Below are 17,755 nucleotides of genomic sequence, written 5' to 3'. Positions count from 1 at the left end.
ACACTTACCGTTTCTGTCTTTTGTGGTTCTCAGATCGCTGGCTGGCCTCTTGACTTCAGGAGGTGTGTCTTGGATTGGTTTTTTATTCTAAGGTACTGATCTTATGTAGCCTGGCTTAGTGTTAAGGACTCAGAACCTTGAGTCAGGCCTGATCACAATGGTAGTTCCAACCGTCACCAACCCTGTGATCTTGGGAAAGTTCCTCTCCTCTCTGAGCCTCAGTTTCCTTATCTATAACCTGGGGAGGAGGATGGGAATGGTAGCTTCCCGTACGGTTGTTGTCAGAAGGAGACCATGCATGCAAACTGCTTAGAAATAGTAAATGCTCAACAAATCCTCTCCGTCTGTTGTTGAGCTGATAACTATCTCCCTGCTCAGTTTGGTAAGGACATTTCTGTGCATCTCATTTTTTATGTAGCTTATGATCCCTTGGGTTTATTAATTTTCTTTGCACCATTGTCTGCCTTTCCGTGGACCCCGTGGGTCACCCTGATGCCTCAGGTCAAAGCAAAGGCCTACCCCTTCAGGAACGTGGGGACAGTAGGGGCTTAGTCCGCTCGAGCTGCTATAACAGAATACCATAACAACAGACGTGTATTTCTCATAGTTCTGAGGACTGGGAAGTCCAAGGTCAAAGTGCCAGCAGGTCCAGTTCCTATTGCGGGCCCACCTCCTGGCTTGTCGACAGTTGCCTTTTCTCTGTGTCCTCAAGTGGCAGAGAGAGAGCTCTGCTCCCTCTTTTTCTCATAAGAGCTCTAGTCCCATCACGGGGTCCCCACCCTCATGATCTCGTTTAAACCTAATGACATCCCGAAGGCCTCACCTCCAAATGTCATCACACTGGACGTCAGGGCATTAGCATATGGATTTGGGGGGCATAGATATTCAGTCCATAGCAGTAAGCATTCACTTTGCCCTTTAGCCTGCTGACTCACAAGCCACTGGCAGAGAGACCTGCCCAGAATGAGGAACACGCTGCAGAGAAAGCCTCCCATCCCCTGCAGCATATGTGATGTTAAGGCTGAGGAAAGCCCCAGGAGGCAGCAAATTCACAACCGGCAGACACCCAATGGGCCCTGAATGAAGCAGGCTGCTCATTTCAGAGAAGGAGGCATTGGGGCACCTCTCGAGAAATAAGCCCGAAGCCCAGAGGCTGCCTCATCAGCCCCTGCCTGCCCACAGCGAGAGGCAGGCAGGCCCCTTTCTGTCCCAGCTAAACCTTCACTTTCTTGTGAATAAACAGAGAAGACGTTGCCAGCTTTGAAGATGATTCTAGGCACTTAATGAATGTTGAATTCATTAATTAAACGAATGGCTTGTAAAACACTTGAGCCATTTAAAATAATTATATATATAAATATATATAATTTATATATAATTATATATAGTTATAATTATATAAAATAATTATCCATACAGAGAAGCACAATTACAAGCCTTTAAAGTCAGACAGGGCTGAATGGGAATCGTTATCTCTGAGCCCAATGGCCCTGTGTGACCTATCTATGCCGCAGTGTCCTCATACGTAAAATGGTGAAAATAACCACTTCACAGGGTGAAGATTAATAGTTCACAGTTGTGGAGATTAAATATACTGAGATAATACGTGTAATGTTCTTGGCATTCCACCCAGGGTCTAGATTGCTAACAATAACAATAATAATAACAAACAAGGACAGGACAGAAAGGAAAAACAAGTCATACTGGTCTTTCTAAGACCAACATCTGGCCCAATGGTTTGCTAAATGGTTATTTGGACCTGAAGAAATACTTCCAGTACATTGATTTTCTTACAACCACACTAAAGTATTCAAATGAAAAGATTTAGAGATTGAAGGTAGGAAATTGTATAACTTACCACGTGTTTAAAACCAGCCGTTTCTGATTCTAGTGTCCTAGTGTGTTTTCCTTTCCAGTGAGTTTAATCTACGGAAATGGACACCCCTGAGGTCTACATAGAAGTAAAGTTTAATTATTTATAGGGACATTGACCACCTTTTCCAAATCTATCATTGAAGCACACAATCTGCTAATGGATTTTTTTCATTTATTCTTAAGTCATAATTTACATACAATGAAATTCACGCTTTTTGGTGGACAGTTATATGAGCTTTGACAACCCTAAACAGTTGTGTAACAAGCACCACAATTAAGATAGAGAACAGTTAGGTCATCCCCCAAAATTCCCTTTGTGGTCAAGTCCTCCCCCAACTCCCCACCCCTGGCAAATACTCATCTGTTTTCTGTGCCTATCATTATGCCTTTGTGTCCTGTAATCAGACTCCTACAGTACGGACCTTTGTGAATCTGGCTTCTCTCCCATAGCATAATGCATCTGAGATTCTCCATGTTGGTACATGTATCAGCAGATCGTTCCTTTACAGTGTTTCATGGTCCACCATTATGTGGTTCTACCCAGTTTATCTATTCACCAACTGAAAGACATTTGGGTTTCCAATTTGGTGCAAGAATAAAGCTGCTATGGACGTTCATGTACAGGTTTTAATGTGAACATACGTCTTCATTTCACTTGAGTAAATACTTAGAAGTGAGAGTCTTGGATTGTATAGTGAATGTACTTTAACTTTATAAGAACTGCCAAGATGTTTTCCAAAGTGTGTGCATCATTTTTTCATTCCTACCAACAACGTATGAAAGTTCCAGTTGTTCGGTATCCTTGGTAGTACTTGGTATAATCAGATTTATTTTTTAATTTCACCCATTCTGATAGGTGTATGGTAGCATTTTATTGCAGCTCATTTTAATTTGCATGGCTCATGTGCTTATTTGCTATTCATACATCATTCAGGTTGTTTTCTTACAACTGAGTTTTGAGAGTTCTTTAAGTATTTGAGATTCAAGTCCTTTATTCGATATGTGATTTGTAAATATTTTCTCAAAGTCTGTGGCTTGTCTTTTCACTCTCTAAAGAGTGCCTTTTGAAGAGCAAAACATTCTTAATTTTAGTGAGGTCAAATATTTCCATTTTTCTTTTCTAGACGTTGCCTTTTGTATCACATCTAGAAATCTTTGCCTAATCTAATGTCACAAAGCCTTTCTTCTATATTTTCTTCTAGAAGCTTTACAGTTTTAGGCATTACGTTTAGATCTACCATCCATTTTAAGTTAACTGTAATATGTGACTCATGCTCTGAATCAAGGTTCATTTCTTTACATATAGATATCCAGTAATTCCAGCATCATTTCTTGAAAAAGCCATGCTCTCTCCATTGAATTGCCTTTGGACCATTGTAGACAATCAACTGACCATCAATGCATGGGATCTCTTTCTGGACTCTCTGTTCCATTGATCTATATGTCTATCCCTTCACCTTACCACACTGTCTTGATTACTATAGCTTTACAGTAAGTCTTGAAATTAAGTAGTATAAGTCTTCCAACCTGGTCATTTTCAAAATTATCTTGGTTACTCTAATTCTTTTACTTTTCCATATAAAGTTTAGCATCAGTTTATCAATTTCTACCCACAAAATTCTGCTAGGATTTTAACTGGAATTACAGTGAATCTATAGACCAGTTTAGGGACCACATAAAATATTGACTCTTTTCATCTATAACCACAGTATATCCCCATTCACTTAGGACTTCTTTTATTTTTTGTCAGTGTTTGCTAGATTTCAGCTTACAGGTTTTGCACAATTGTTGTAATATTCCCACCTAAGCTCTTCATGGCTTTGGTATTATGTTTAATTATATATTTTTATTCCAGTCACCAGCTGTTCCCTGTTAGTTTATAGAAATGTAATTGATTGTTGTACGCTGACCTTGTATCCTGAGAACTTATAAATTCATGTATTAGTTCTAATGAATTTTTGGAGATTCTTTTGAATTTTCTGTGTAGAAAATCATGTCTGAGAATCAAGACAGTTTTTATTTCTTCCCTTCCAATCTGTATCCATTTTGAGTCTTTTTTCTTACCTTTTTGCACCGACCATGATGTATTATCTGTTTTGTATGTTGTTGGATTCAGTGGGCAAAATTTTGGTTTAGAATTTTTTGATTTTTAATTGTTGTTTTAGATTTTTAAAGAATTTTACATCTATGCTTCTTAGGAATGTTGGTCTGTAGTTTTCTTCTCTTATAATGTATTTGTCAGGTTTTAGAATCAGAGTAAAAATGCTCTCCATATAGAAGGAGCTGGGAAGTGTTCTCTCTTCTTCAGTTTCCTAGTCTTTATATAATTGATATACTTTCTTCCTTAAGTGTGAGGTAGTATTCACCAGTGAAGCCATCTGGCATGAAGTTTTCTTTGTGGGGAGGATTTTAACTTCAAATTCAATTTCTTAAATAAATATAAGGATATTCAGATTATCAGTTTTCTCTTGAATGATCTTTGGTAGTTTGGAACAATAAATTTATTCACCTCATCTACTTCATCGAGTTTATTGGCATAAAGTTGTTCGTAATATCCGCTTATTATCCTTTTCATGTCTCTAAGATTTGTAGTGATGTCCCCTCCCTCATTCCTGCTATTTCCTGATGAAAAAGAATTTCTAAATGAAGGAATTAGACTGTAATCTTCCTGAAGTCACAGAGTATATCTTTTTGATCTCGTGTCCCCAGTGTTCATTGAAACCTAGAATGTAAGCTCCATGAGGGCAGGACGCTGGCCTTCCACCAGCTGCTCGGTGCTGCACTTTCCTCTGAAGTAAGTCTTGGTCCACTTGAGTGTCCAGGCACTCCCTCCTCAGTAAGCTCATTCACAGCAGAACCTTGCTGGAGCACCAAGGGCCCTGCCTGGTGCCCAGCCCAGGCACCACACAACCATCCCCATGCAAAGGCCCATCAGCTCATCACCTCCCAGCAGCCTAAGCAGCACCTTCACAGCTTCCCTGTCGGGGACCATTCACATTAATTCCTACAGCATAGCCGGCAGTTCTCAAACAGCGCTGTGCAGTAGAATTACTGTCAAGCCTGTTAAAATGCATATTCCTGGGTCTTACACCCAGAGATCCTCATTCAGTGGGTGTGAGGTGCCAGCCTTTGCATAAAGTGGAAACAGGTTATTATTGACCAACAGGGCGAGTCTAGACTGAAATCCAGCCCATGCTTGGCTCACCAAGCCACGCACTCTGGTGTGGGCCTGGTCCACCCTCAGGTAGGGCCACGTCTTGATTTTAGTTTCATCTGCTTGCCAAGTCTAGTGTCTATGGGGATATATCTACAAGGGCAGTTGGGGTAGGGAAGGCTTTTTCCAATTTGCACAAAGCCTCTCTACGCCCTGGTGTGTTAGCCTACATCCTCTAAAAGCACGTGCCGAGGTAGGGCTAGAGATGCGTGAGATTAATTAAAAGGAGCGCCTGCAAGGGAAGATGAGAAAGAAGCCAGGAGAAGTGGGGAGAGCCATCAGTCAAGGATGGAGCGAGAGAACCTTGTAAGAGAGAGAACCAAGAAAGGCTGGATGGAAGAGTCTTAGACTACATGGAGTTCTAAGAAAACTTGGTAAAGCTGGTGAGGAGTCCTCCATCAGCCACAGTCACTCAACAGAAGGGGTCCTCTGTCTTGTGAGAATGGGCCTGCCCTGGTATCCCTGCTGTGCTCAGTCACTGGCTGGAAGTGGAAAGTGTGGCTTCGTGAAGAGGGTGGTGGATTTCAGGGAAATTATGCCCTGAGAGGTGCACTTTCACAGCTACTGTTCCTGGAGAGAGGAGGGTCTTCGGAATCTGCCTTTGTAACCACTCCATCACAATCACACTTAGAGGAACACTTGCCTACATTTTTAAGAAGAAAGGATTGCTAACCATCCCCTAAGGAAAAAAGGAGGCCCAGACTTCCTGGATACAATGTCACAATCTTGGGGGCTGGGATGAGGGGAAACTCCCCAATTCCTCTGCAGTCAGCCTGTAGCCTAGAATCTAGTTATATCCACAGTGGATGACTCTGCCCCCATTTTCTGCTCTGTATGTGGTAACAAGGGATGAGCCGAGTAGAAGGGACACCCGGAGGATGGAAAAGTTGAATCTGCCTCAGAGACGGGGTCAGGGAGAACCACTTTGAGGGCGGACAGGCACAGGCAGAGTGTGGAGGGGAGGGCACTGGGGGGCAGCACATGGTGGTCTGCTTGGGCTGGACAGAAGGGAAGGGAGGGGAGCTGGCTCAAGGCCTGGAGGAGACTATTGGATGGAATGTTTTGGGGGGAGCCTGGGGTTCAGGCATCATTGCCTACAAAAGTGAAAAGGCCTGGGAGAGCATTTCTGCAAGGTGGCACTGATGACTGCGTCTCGGGGTGGCGGAGGCCCTGTGCTCTTCTGAGCCAGCCCTGAAGGCAGGCTGGGGGTCATCCAGAGAGCACCTTGAACACCTAGCCCTACGGAGAGGCACGGGGGTCAAGAGGGAGCAGCAGTGGTAGAGCTGTCACCTCTGTCCTGGCTCTGCCCAGAGCTGGGCCTGGTTCCCAAAGTACCATCTTATCCCAAGAAGCGTCCCATAGCACCAGGCAATGGGAGAAGAACTGTTTGATAGCCCATTGCCTATGGAAACCCTCTCTTGGCACCCCTTGCTCAGTATCATGAATTCAAGTGTTTCCGTTGGTTTTCAGATGAGCTTCAAAGGTGGACCTGGCACCTGCCTGATTAGGCCCTCTTCATCCTCGCCTCCTGACGCCTTATTTTTTTTAAACATCTTTATTGAAGTATAATTGCTTTACAATGGTGTGTTAGTTTCTGCTTTATAGCAAAGTGAATCAGTTATACATATACGTATGTCCCCATATCTCCTCCCTCTTGCGTCCCCCTCTCTCCCACCCTCCCTACTGATGCCTTTTTAAAGCTAAGGACCACACTCTTTAAGCAGGCCCTTCCTTAGTGATCCAGCTGTTGCCCTCCGTTGAGCCCAAATTTCAGGGACCCGGGCCATGCAGGATTAGTGGTTTGAGGTCAGTGTTGGTGCCCTCCAGTAGAGTGATCAGAGCTCTAGGTCTCTTCCCTGGACAACCTCTCTCCTGGTTTGTAAACCAGTATTTATCTGTTTGTCTGTTAATCCATGACTCTTTCCACACTGGACTGGCAGGACCGTGGAAACAGGGACCAGGTTTGTGTGCTCACCCTCTATACCCAGGACCTTCCATGGTCCTGATTCCAACAGGTGCCCAATCATTTTTTTCCTGAGTGTTGTTATCTGCTACAAGGCCAGCCTGAAAGAACAGAAACTGGAGAGGATGGAGAGTATCCACTCTAAGTGCTAACTACCACCATTTCTTGGGCGCCTAATATTTCCAGTCCCTACCACAACCTGCCAGGAAGATGCGTGAACCGAATCTCAGAGCCAGGCATCGACTTTCCCAAAGAGGTACAGCTAGCAGAGTTGTGCTGGGATTCAAACCCAGAACACTCGATTGAAAAATCTGGGTTTTTTCCTGACAGCATTTCATCTTGTGTAGTCACTGCCCTATAGCTGGTGAGAACAGCCCAAACCAACGTACTCGTTTTCTAAGTGATTTATAAACGGGAGCTACACCTCAGCGTGTCTTCTCCTTTACTCACTTCATAACCGTGTCTGCATCTGTGCGGTGATTCTGGTCTGGAGCGGTGCTGGGTGAGGATGAACAGCGATGAACAATGTAGTCGACTCTGGAGTATCTACCAGGGTTGGAAGCCTGGCTCTGCCACCGTTGTGGAAAGAAGGACCACAGGCTCAAACGGTGTGATCTAGCCCTGTGGTTGACTCAGATTCTGCATGTCTCGGGAGATGTATGACAGTAAGTTCATGGCACAGGAGAGCTTTGGACAAAGGCCTTTGTCCGTGGTGGTAGAAGGGGAGGGAGGGCAGGAAGGTTGGGTGCTTCTGGTAAGCGAGTCTCTCATCAAGCTTACCAGCTGGCTGACTTTGGCCGAGTCACTCTACTACACTGTGCCTTAGTTGCCTCATCTAGAAAATGGGGCTAAAAATGGGGCTTAACTTCAGGATATTGCTTTGAACCCTTTATTATTATCTAGAACTCCATATCATTAGCTACTTTTTGGAAAGCATTTGCCTTGCTAACTTTAATTTGGGATACCATTTGATCCTGTCTCGTTCACACAGACACAATTCATGAGCATTGCACCATTTCTGCTTGGTGTTTGCTAGTCCAGATCCCTCATTTTAACAATCAGAACTCAACCAAACCAGCATTAAACCCATGTCAACTCAGCACTCAAAGTGTAGAACAACAGCAAGTGTAGAAAGAAAAAAAAAAAAAAAAACCTTTTGTTCATCCTCATCACAGCAGTACCTTAAACTTCTGTCTCTTACCATTACTTAAATCTTGTATTTAATTTTGGACATTTACTATCTGACTTTCTAGCTAAATGTCCCTCCACCCCAATGTGTAATATAATGCCTGGCACGTGGTAGGTATTCCCTGAATGTTTAGTGAATGACTGTGAAATCCTCTAATAAATGTCTATAAACACTGATTCAGGTCTAGCATAGCCCAAACGTGCAAACTGATGTTTTTTTGGAATTAGCTTCTGAGTAAAAACTAAGTTCCTTTGCTTGCCACACAAAGTACTTCATTAATTGGCCCCAGCCAATCTATTATTCCTCATCGACTACCATTTCTCCATACCCTCCCCCCAACTCCCAAGTTCCAAACCTGCCAAACTTTATAGCATTCCCAGAACAGGTCATGCCCTTTTACAACTCTAAGACTTTGTACTTGCTGTTCCCTCTTCCTGAAATGCTCTTCTCTTTTAAGCATGGCCAACTCCTACTGAGCCTTCAAAACCCCAGCTTAAATGACTCCTCCTCAGGGATGTCTCCTTGACTCCCCAAGGCAGTATCAGTAGCTCCCTTCCCTGGGCTCCCTCAATTCCCTGTCTAGCACACTGACTAATTGGCCTGGCTTTAGAGTCATACTAAGGGCTGAGCTAAATCCCTGGCTTTGCGACTTACAAAGCGTGAGACTTCGGGCGAGTTATGTGACCTCTCTGAACTTCGGTCTCCTCGTCTGCTAACTAGCACCAGTAGGAACCCCTGAGGGTTGTAAAGGGGATGATTTAATTAGATGATTGTAAAGTGTACAGCGAATGCTCAAGAAATGGCAGCCAATCTGATGCGTCCTAGTACAGCACCTGACTACTCTGTGATTCACTTGCCTCCCCTATGTAACCCTAGATGAAGCAGGCAAGGTCTTCAGTTATTTCTTATCCCTGGCAACTAGCACACTACCCGGCATGTAGTAGATGCTCGATGCGTCCTTGCAGCATGTTCTGTGCAGTCACAAACCAACGAATCTGCCCTTTGATTCCCCAGAGTGCCCGGGAGGAGCGAGGGCGCCCTGCAGTGGCCGGGGCAGTTGTGCTGATGGCATGGAAGGAAACGGAAGCTGCTCCTGCCAAGTGAGTTCAAAACCTTGTTCTCCTCCTCCCTGACTCTGCTTTCTCCTTACCTGTGGGGTCCCTCTGTAAACACACACTGGGTGGAGACTCTAAGAAGTAGCGATATTAGTTAAAAAATTTAAAAAAAAAAAGATGCAGTGTACAACAAAATGACATGTTAGAGGCTGGGGGACCTTTGAGTGTATCCATCTGTAAAATGAGTTTAAGCCTTAGGTGTATTCACCTGTAAAATGAGTCTAATAATAATACCTACGCGATTAGACTTGTTGAAAAAGTGAGATGAGATCATGTATATGAAGATACTTTGTGAAACCATGCAGGGCTACAGAAATTTGTCATTGTTACTGTTAAAAACCACCGTTATGAACAGACGAGTCTTCGGAGCTGTCCTCCGCACCCTTGCTTGAGCAGTGTGCCTGCCCATTGAGGCATTTCTTTGCTGTCCCACGAAAGGGACTTTTGCAAGCTTCAAGCCTTAGACAATGGAAATACAAAGAAATCCTTCTGAAAAGGGTTGAGCTCAAGTGTCTTCAGAAACGCAGAACTGAAAGCGTTTTCACTTCCGCCTTGGGTGGAGTTACGGTTTAGCCGCCAGTACTTGTTCTCTGTGTCTTTGGGCTGACAAAGCAGCTTTCTTCTGAAGAGCTCCAGACTCTTAGTGATAACTGATGCAGGGCTGGATGTACAAATTATAACACAGAAAGAGCAATGAAGGAAGAAAGAGAAAGAAGGAGTTTCAGGACAGGCACAGAGGGAAGATAACACTTGAGAAACAAACGCTGACCAGACAAGTCAGTGAGAAATCCAAGGGCTTTGTGGGCAGCGCAGATCGCTTGGGTCTAACATCCTCTCCCTGCGGTGTCCTGCAGGAAGGATTTGGCGGGACAGCCTGTGAAACGTGCACTGATGACAACGTATTTGGACCCAGCTGTTCAGCAAGTATGTCTCGCTTTTGTGTCATCGAATGCAATTGTGAAGGTTGAAAGTCAGACATGGCTTATACAGCTCAAGACCCCAGGAATAAAGTTCCTTGGGGGAAAAACACAGAACAGTTCTCTATAACCAAGTCTACACAGGCAAAACAGAGAGTTGACAAGAAATCTGATAAGGAGAGACAGTGTGTCTGTGGTTTTCAGTGCTTGCAGGCAGCTACTCACCAGGAATGCTTCCTGGCACACTCTGGGGCATAGGTTCCCTCTCTGCAGGCTCCAGGATCCAACATCCACCAGTTCCTTGCCTGCCCAGCTTCTCCATGAGGTCTTTCCAGACCATGGTCTCAGCACTGACCTTCTCGTCAGGGACCTCTATATCCCAGCACATCTAATCTGTCCTTCTTTGGGAAGTTCACAGATAAATACCTGAGGGTGATCAGAGGTGATCAAAATTGTCCCACTTTGCAGATTATGGCTTTGTTCCTGACATGGGTTTGTCCACTCTCTTATTTCTGGTTCTCCCCAGAAGTTGACCCGGAAGCATTCTGCAAGCATTCTAGTACAAGTCGCATATTTGAGAGGTGACCCAGGGAAACACTGAGAAAGTGACACAGAGGAAATAAAGGGGTGTGTTGTCAAGACAGAGGCCAGTGTGGATGACCAGAGCTTAATCCCCTGGGGAACTCCGGAGTCCGTGTAGAACACTCACCTTGGGGTTACTTTACCTGAGGGGGGAGGGAGCCATGGTGTCGTAGGCAGAATAATGACCACTCCCCAGAATGTCCACATTCTAATCCCATGGACCTGGGAATATGTTGCCTTCCGTGGCAAGGGAGAATGAAGGTAGCAGATGGTATTATGGCTGCTAATCGTCTGACCTTACCATAAAGAGACTATCCTGAATCATCTGAGTGGACCCAGCGTAATGACAAAGGTCCTTAAATGTGGACGAGGAAGGCGGAGGCAGAAGATGCGGTGTCAGAGTGAGGAGACGTGAGGAGGACTCCACCAGCCCTTGCTGGCTTTGTAGGCGGAAGCGGCTCACGAGCCAGGCAATGTGGGCAGCCTCTAGAAGCTGGGAAAGGCAGGGAGAGGGATGCTCCTCTCAAGAAAGGAACACGACCACCAACACCTTGATTTTAGAGCAATTACTTTGGATTTCTGACCTCCGGAACTGTAAGACGATAGATGTGTGTTGTTTTAAGATGCTAGGTTTGTGGTAATTTGTTACAGCAGCAATAGGAAACTAATCCATGCGGTCGTTAGAGGGGAGTTGTTCATTCCCTGGCACTTCCAACCCCCAGTGGGCACCCAGGCAGAGCAGGCTTCCTAGGAAGTGTTCACAGGCTACTGGAAGGCAGCTGGATGCATGGGCTTGGTAAGGAAGGCCTAGAGAATGTGGGCGTAGTAGGGTCAGTGTCTGCCACATTCATAGTCTCCCAAAAAGGACAAGTCAAGTGGCCTTTGTCCAACACCACCTCAGTTTGGCTTTTATAGAAAAATCATATTTGGTAGACGCTGCATTGATTCAAATATTTTGGGCAAGAAAAATACACAGACATCCCAGCCCCCCCAAGTTAGCTCACTCTGTAATAAGTTTCATCTGCAATAGCAAAGACATGGGATCCTTGAAAGCAGGTGTTGTCATACCTCTTTATCTCCAGTACCTTCCACAGCGCTGCCTGCGTGGTAGACACACACTCCACTCTTGGCTGGATGAATAAACAAATGAGTGAGTGAATGAATGATGTAACTTGCTCCAGCCCTCTTGTCCTGACCAAGAAACATGTTATTGGGAGGCGTCGTGTAGAGGTGATTAGAGCTCCAGCTTTAGACTCAGACTGGGTTTCAGCCCCAGGGCTGCTGTAAATTGTGGGAACCTTAAGTTTACTAAGCATACTCTGTGCCTCTTCATCTGTAAAAATAGAAATAACATCGCCTCCTTTAGAATTATTACGAGGAACTCATGAGATAACCACTGCACAACAAATGATAGCAATTATTATTATTAATACCTACTATTCCCTAGTGTCCCCCAATCTTAGTTTTTTCTTCATCCACCACTTTATAAAAGATTATTTCGTAAGAGTGTTAGCAAAAGCAAATTTAAAACAGATGTTAGCATTCTGAGTGGGTTTTTTTTAACATTACATTATATTAAAGGACAGTAAACTATTAAGTATAATCAGTCATTTATAAAGAACATGTCTTTCAAATTGACCCTTCCCTACCGTAACAGAATTTAAATCACATATTTTAAATAAATATTGAAATAGGAAGAAAGACAGCAACCAACACTGTTTACTCACCAAGACAGCCAAGTAATTGTTTGTGGATGAAAATTTATAAAGAAGATGAGCTCATGTTGCCTCCAAGAAACTGGTGTTGGTTGCCAGTGAGCACAGATGTACATGGAGATTCCAAACATCCCTAAATTTAAAAATGGCTTCCCTTTCCACTTGTTTGTGCCATGGAGAAAGGGCAAGCGAAAGGGTTTGGAAACCCGTTTTTAAGTAAGAAAATTGGAAACCTAAACTGAGACTCGGGAGATAAGACTCCCACTTCTGGGTTCCGACAGAACTTTGTGAGATGATAACGTGTCCTGACCTACGCTCTCCAACATGGTAGCCGCAAGGCACGTGTGGCCATTGAGTACCTGACATGTGGCTCGTGCAACTGAGGAACTGAAGGTTAAATTTTAGCCCATGTGACTCAGTTTAACTTTAAATAGCCTCACGTGGCTAGTGGCTACCGTATTGGATAGCGCAGCTCTAGAACATGATGGCTAAGAGAGCAGGCTTCAAGTCAGCCGGTCTGTGTTTGAAACTAAGCCCAGTTGCTGTGGGACCTGGGGCAAGCTATTTAACCTCTCTAAGCCCTCCTCATCTACAAAACAGGAATAATAATACCTGCCTCTTGGGATTGACTCGTAGAAAAGCTCCCAGCAGCAAGTCATAAGCGCTCACGAGAAGCAAGTATTAAGCGAGGACAAGAGCAATCCCACCGTCAGCTGAACATTCATTCACCTATGAACGAATGAATGATGGCTCAGCAATGGCTGGTCATTTCCCATTGGCAGGTTCCCATAGAGGAACCTGGAAACCTTTTCAGCCAGGCATCCACTGGGTGCCAGTGTTGTTTCACCCGTGAGGCAGTGGTCGTTGGCGGTGGCAATTCTGCCTGTAAGTAGGACAGCGCTATGAATTACAGTTTATTTTTAACACTGACTTTAACCTGCTGCCAGAGCGTTCTCCTACCTGACTCTCGATTTGCTTAGAGATGATTTCAGGCTGCATCAGCCAGGGGTGTTCATCTCAGCTGCCAAGGCCCTCGCCTGCTCAGTGCCTCACCACAGCTGAGGGCAGAAGGCAAAGCCCACTTTCTTTGATATGACCCGAATCAATCCCACAATCGTGTCTTGTTAATAACAGTAGCTAGCATTTGCCGAGTGTCTGCCGGGCACCAGGCAGTGCACAAGGTTTGGCACGCAGGATCTCTTTGGAAAAACTCTGCAAGCTGGGTTCCTCATTTTATGGATGAAGAAGCAGAGAGGTTGCTCAAGGTCACGCAGCTATTACAGGGACAGGGGCAGGGTTTGACCCCAAGTGTCTGACTCCAGAACCTGGGCACAAAACCACTGCACCATTCAGCCCTGGCAGGCACCCACCACGCATTAGACCCGTGACAGGTGATGGGCATCCAAAGAGGGGAGAGATTAGGTCCCCACTCCCAAGGAGCTGGAAATGTGGGAGACGCTTACGAGCCTGTGTGCACGGTACACATGGGATGCTATGGGAACATGAGAGAGGGCAGCTCAGTCTGCCAGGGGCACGGCACAGGGGCTCTGAGTTCTGTCCCTCTGACCCCAATGGCCCTGGCTTTGGCTACTTTAAAGTCATACACCCCAGGTTTCACATGTCTCTAGAGATTTGCTGAAGCAGGTTTAACAAATACCCAGGGCTCTTTAAATGACCTTTGGGAATCCCTCTGCCACTCACGTCTCCTTCCCAAGGACACTTGCTTGGCGGTGGCTGGCGGCCCTGCAGTGTGTGTCAGAGGCTCCCGAAAGCTACCCGTGCCAGGTCAGTTAATCCAGTACATGGGCTGTGCTGGAAGACAGGCCTTGGGGAGAGGCTCGTGCCTAGAAGGAAGGCTCAGTGACAAGGACGGCCCTTGTAGTTAGCATCTAAGTTAGGAGCAGGGGCTGAGTCACATTCGACTCCCCGCTACCACCTCCACAGCCTCTCCATGGGCTGCATGACAGAATTTAGGACGTGCAGAAGCAGTGTGTCTCTTAGAGTTCAGCTGCCCCACTATACTGTGAGCTGCTTGAATTTAGATATTGTGAGTTACTCTTATTTGTACACCCAGTGCCGAATCCAGTGCCCGCCCCTAGGTAGGAGCTGGGTAGATTTTTTTTTTTTTTTTTTTTTTGTGGTACACGGGCCTCTCACTGCTGTGGCCTCTCCCGTTGCGGAGCACAGGCTCCGTACGCACAGGCTCACCGGCCATGGCTCACAGGCCCAGCCGCTCCATGGCATGTGGGATCTTCCCGGACCGGGGCACGAACCTGCGTCCCCTGCATCGGCAGGCGGACTCTCAACCACTGCGCCACCAGGGAAGCCCTGGGTAGATATTTTTTAACTGAATTAATTCGCGTCTTCTCTACTGAGCCCGTAGTACACCCCCTCCTCACCCCTATTATCTCCACGATGAATTTGACTTCCCTCTGAAACTCATCTGTTCCAAAAGCTACAGCCATGGGTGGACATCAAAGTGCTCTGCTAACATAGAAACAACAGCAAATCAGTTTTTAAAGGGAGGATGACAATTGCAAATCCAGTTTAATTCTTCAGTAATTTGAATGAGCGCTGGAGCTAGTTGTCTCCCATTTTCCATATGTAGTACCTCACCAGATTGAGAGAGAAAACCGCAGCCCTGACAGCTGTCGGCTGGTCGCTGGCCTGCAATTTCATAGAATGTCACCATCAATGGCTCGCTCTATCTGTGCTGGAACAAGACGAAAACTAGGCCACTGCCTTATCCTGTCCGAATAGAGAAATAAACAGTGACAGTGGGCAACCCAATGGCCACCTCTCCCGGTTAACACGAGTGGCTACTGCCGCTTCTTCATGACCCCTCGCCCCTGCTGCCGACTTTGACCACTGTTGTGTTCCTGGTGGTACTTGGCTGGCTGGCATGACAAAAGTAGTAGTTGCAACAGGAGGTGACAGTGGATGAGGTACAAAGGAAGTGCTGCCCAGAGGAGCACAGACTCTGCTCTGGCACCTCTGAGACGGCACCACCGAGGAGAGGGGCTTTAGCTGGCCTAGAAGGATAAGGAGGATTTCAGCTGCACGCGGAAGGGAGCAGAGTGCGGGCAAGAGCATGGAGGAGTGAAAGTACAGGATGCGTGTCCTGCTGCCTCCACAGGGCGTGCTCTTTCCTAGACCAGCTCCCCCCATCTCTTCCTGGCCAGCCCCCATGGCTATTGACCTGTCACATCTTAGCATCTATCACCTCATTATGATGGGCTGCTTTCTTCTGCCTTCAGACTGTGAGCTCTTTGGGGGCAGGGACTTTGGGTCATTAATCCCAAGCACAGCGCCCTGTAAGTAGTAGATGTTCAACATGTGTTTTGAAGGAAGATGAACTCTAGTGAGTCATCCCGTGCACTTCGATCCTAAGACGCATAAAATGAAGTGGCGAAAGATGAAAATGAAAATTTTTAAAGGTTGGAGTCAGCTTGGAGAGGGCCTTGTGTGCCAAACAGAGGAATTTAGATTTCATTTGGTTAGCAATTGGGAGTCACTGAGATATCTGGAGGAACATCACCTTGATACCATTACTGATCAAATGAAATGGATAAAAGGGAGAGGTGAGAAATCGAATAATGAGTCCAGGTAAAGTGCTACTGCAATAGTCCAGGCAAAACAAGATAAGGACCTGAAGGAGGACAGTTCCCGTGGGGATGAAGGACAGGGGATTGAGGTGGGACATGTAACAACCTTAGAGTTCGAACCTTCAAGTTGCAAACTTTCAAAGATGTGAGCATGCATCTGGTGGCAGCAAGGAACCAGAACCTGTGCCATTAACGTCAGGCGTGAGTGGAATTGCAGCTCGCCCTCCATCTCCTGTTGCTGGTGATCCTTCAGCCCTACCATCCCCCACCTCCTCCAGTCAGTCACTCTTCTCGCCTGTTCACTAGATGCCAGCCCTTGTATGCCAGCTGTTGTACTGTACTACTGTACTTTTCAAGGTACTGTACTATAAGATTAAAAACGTTTTCTTTATTTTTTGTGTTTGTTTTTATGTATTATTTGTGTGGAAATTATTATAACCTATTACAGTACAGTACTATATAGCTAATTGTGTTAGTTAGGTACCTAGGCTAACTTTGTTGGACTTACAAGTTGGTCTTACGAACCCACTATCAGAATGAAACTTGTTCGTATGTGGGGACTTACTGTAAACTGAAGCTAAGAAAAAGCCAAGGTTCAAACTAGGGTCTCTAGGGCTTCAAACCCATGGTTTTCCCCACTTCATCAAGCAGAATCTCAATAAACACTATCTGAAACAGTATACCTCCAGAATCTTTGGAGGAAGTGTACATCAGGTAACGAAAAAGTCCCATTTTCTGTCTGCAGTGTGCAGCTGTGTGCATGGAGTATGCAACAGTGGAATACGTGGCGATGGGACCTGTGAGTGCTACTCTGGGTACACCGGCCCCAACTGTGACAAGCGTAAGTACTGCTAGTTCCCTTAATACCACACCAGATCAGATGGGCACAGACATATGCATTTCAGTTGTGCATGCGTGTACTGGGGCTCTACATGTGTGACGTGTCATCAAATGTTTTGCTGGAAGATAGGCAACAATTTTAAAAGAAAGGGGACAAAAGGAGAGGAAGGGAGAGAAGGGGAGGGGAGGGGAGGGGAAGGGAGGAGAGGGAAGAGATCGTATAGAATATTGGAAGTCACGGAAGACTTGGGAACAATGCAGTGACCTGGCTGTAGCTATGTTTTAGGAAGGCCAAGCTTGTGGCAGTGTGAGGATAGACTGGAGAGGAAGACATTGGGGCCGTTGCAATGAGTTAGGTACCTGAAAAGGGAGATAAGGCATGTTCTCCATTATAGGTCTGAAAGAGCACATCAACAGGAAATGGAGGCTTACCAAGGCTAAATGATTCACCAAAGTTCACAGAATAGCCAATAAGTGAGCTGAGACTCAAGTCATTGAAATTCTGTATACAGTCGATCACACGGGGTTTAATCAAAAGATAGAGACCACAGGGTGATTGCAGCAAGGGAAGTTTAATATAAAGAATTAGTAAACTATGTTAGGAGAGTGGCTATAAAAATGCAAAATGAACTGTAGGGCTGATGGGGCATAACAAAGAAGGGCAAACTTGGAAGGGGACAGCCATCCCCAAGGCTTGGCTCAAATCTTGCTGGAGAAGGGGTGGTGGCAGCCCACTTAGT

General features: G+C 45.6%; 1 protein-coding gene across 1 annotated transcript in view; it reads left to right on the top strand.

Annotated features, from left to right (window-relative positions):
• Positions 1–17,755, top strand: part of STAB2 (stabilin 2) — a 163,505-nt gene that overhangs the window by 18,383 nt on the left and 127,367 nt on the right. The window contains 3 exon segments of the mRNA XM_079935845.1: positions 9,256–9,341; positions 10,211–10,280; positions 16,921–17,016. Coding sequence (XP_079791971.1) covers positions 9,256–9,341; positions 10,211–10,280; positions 16,921–17,016 — 252 coding nt within the window.

The sequence above is a fragment of the Stenella coeruleoalba genome, assembly GCF_951394435.1.
Source record: "Stenella coeruleoalba genome assembly, chromosome: 11".
NCBI classification, from domain to species: domain Eukaryota; kingdom Metazoa; phylum Chordata; class Mammalia; order Artiodactyla; family Delphinidae; genus Stenella; species Stenella coeruleoalba.
Note: the sequence above shows the minus strand (reverse complement) of the source record. Positions and strands in the feature narration are given on the sequence as shown.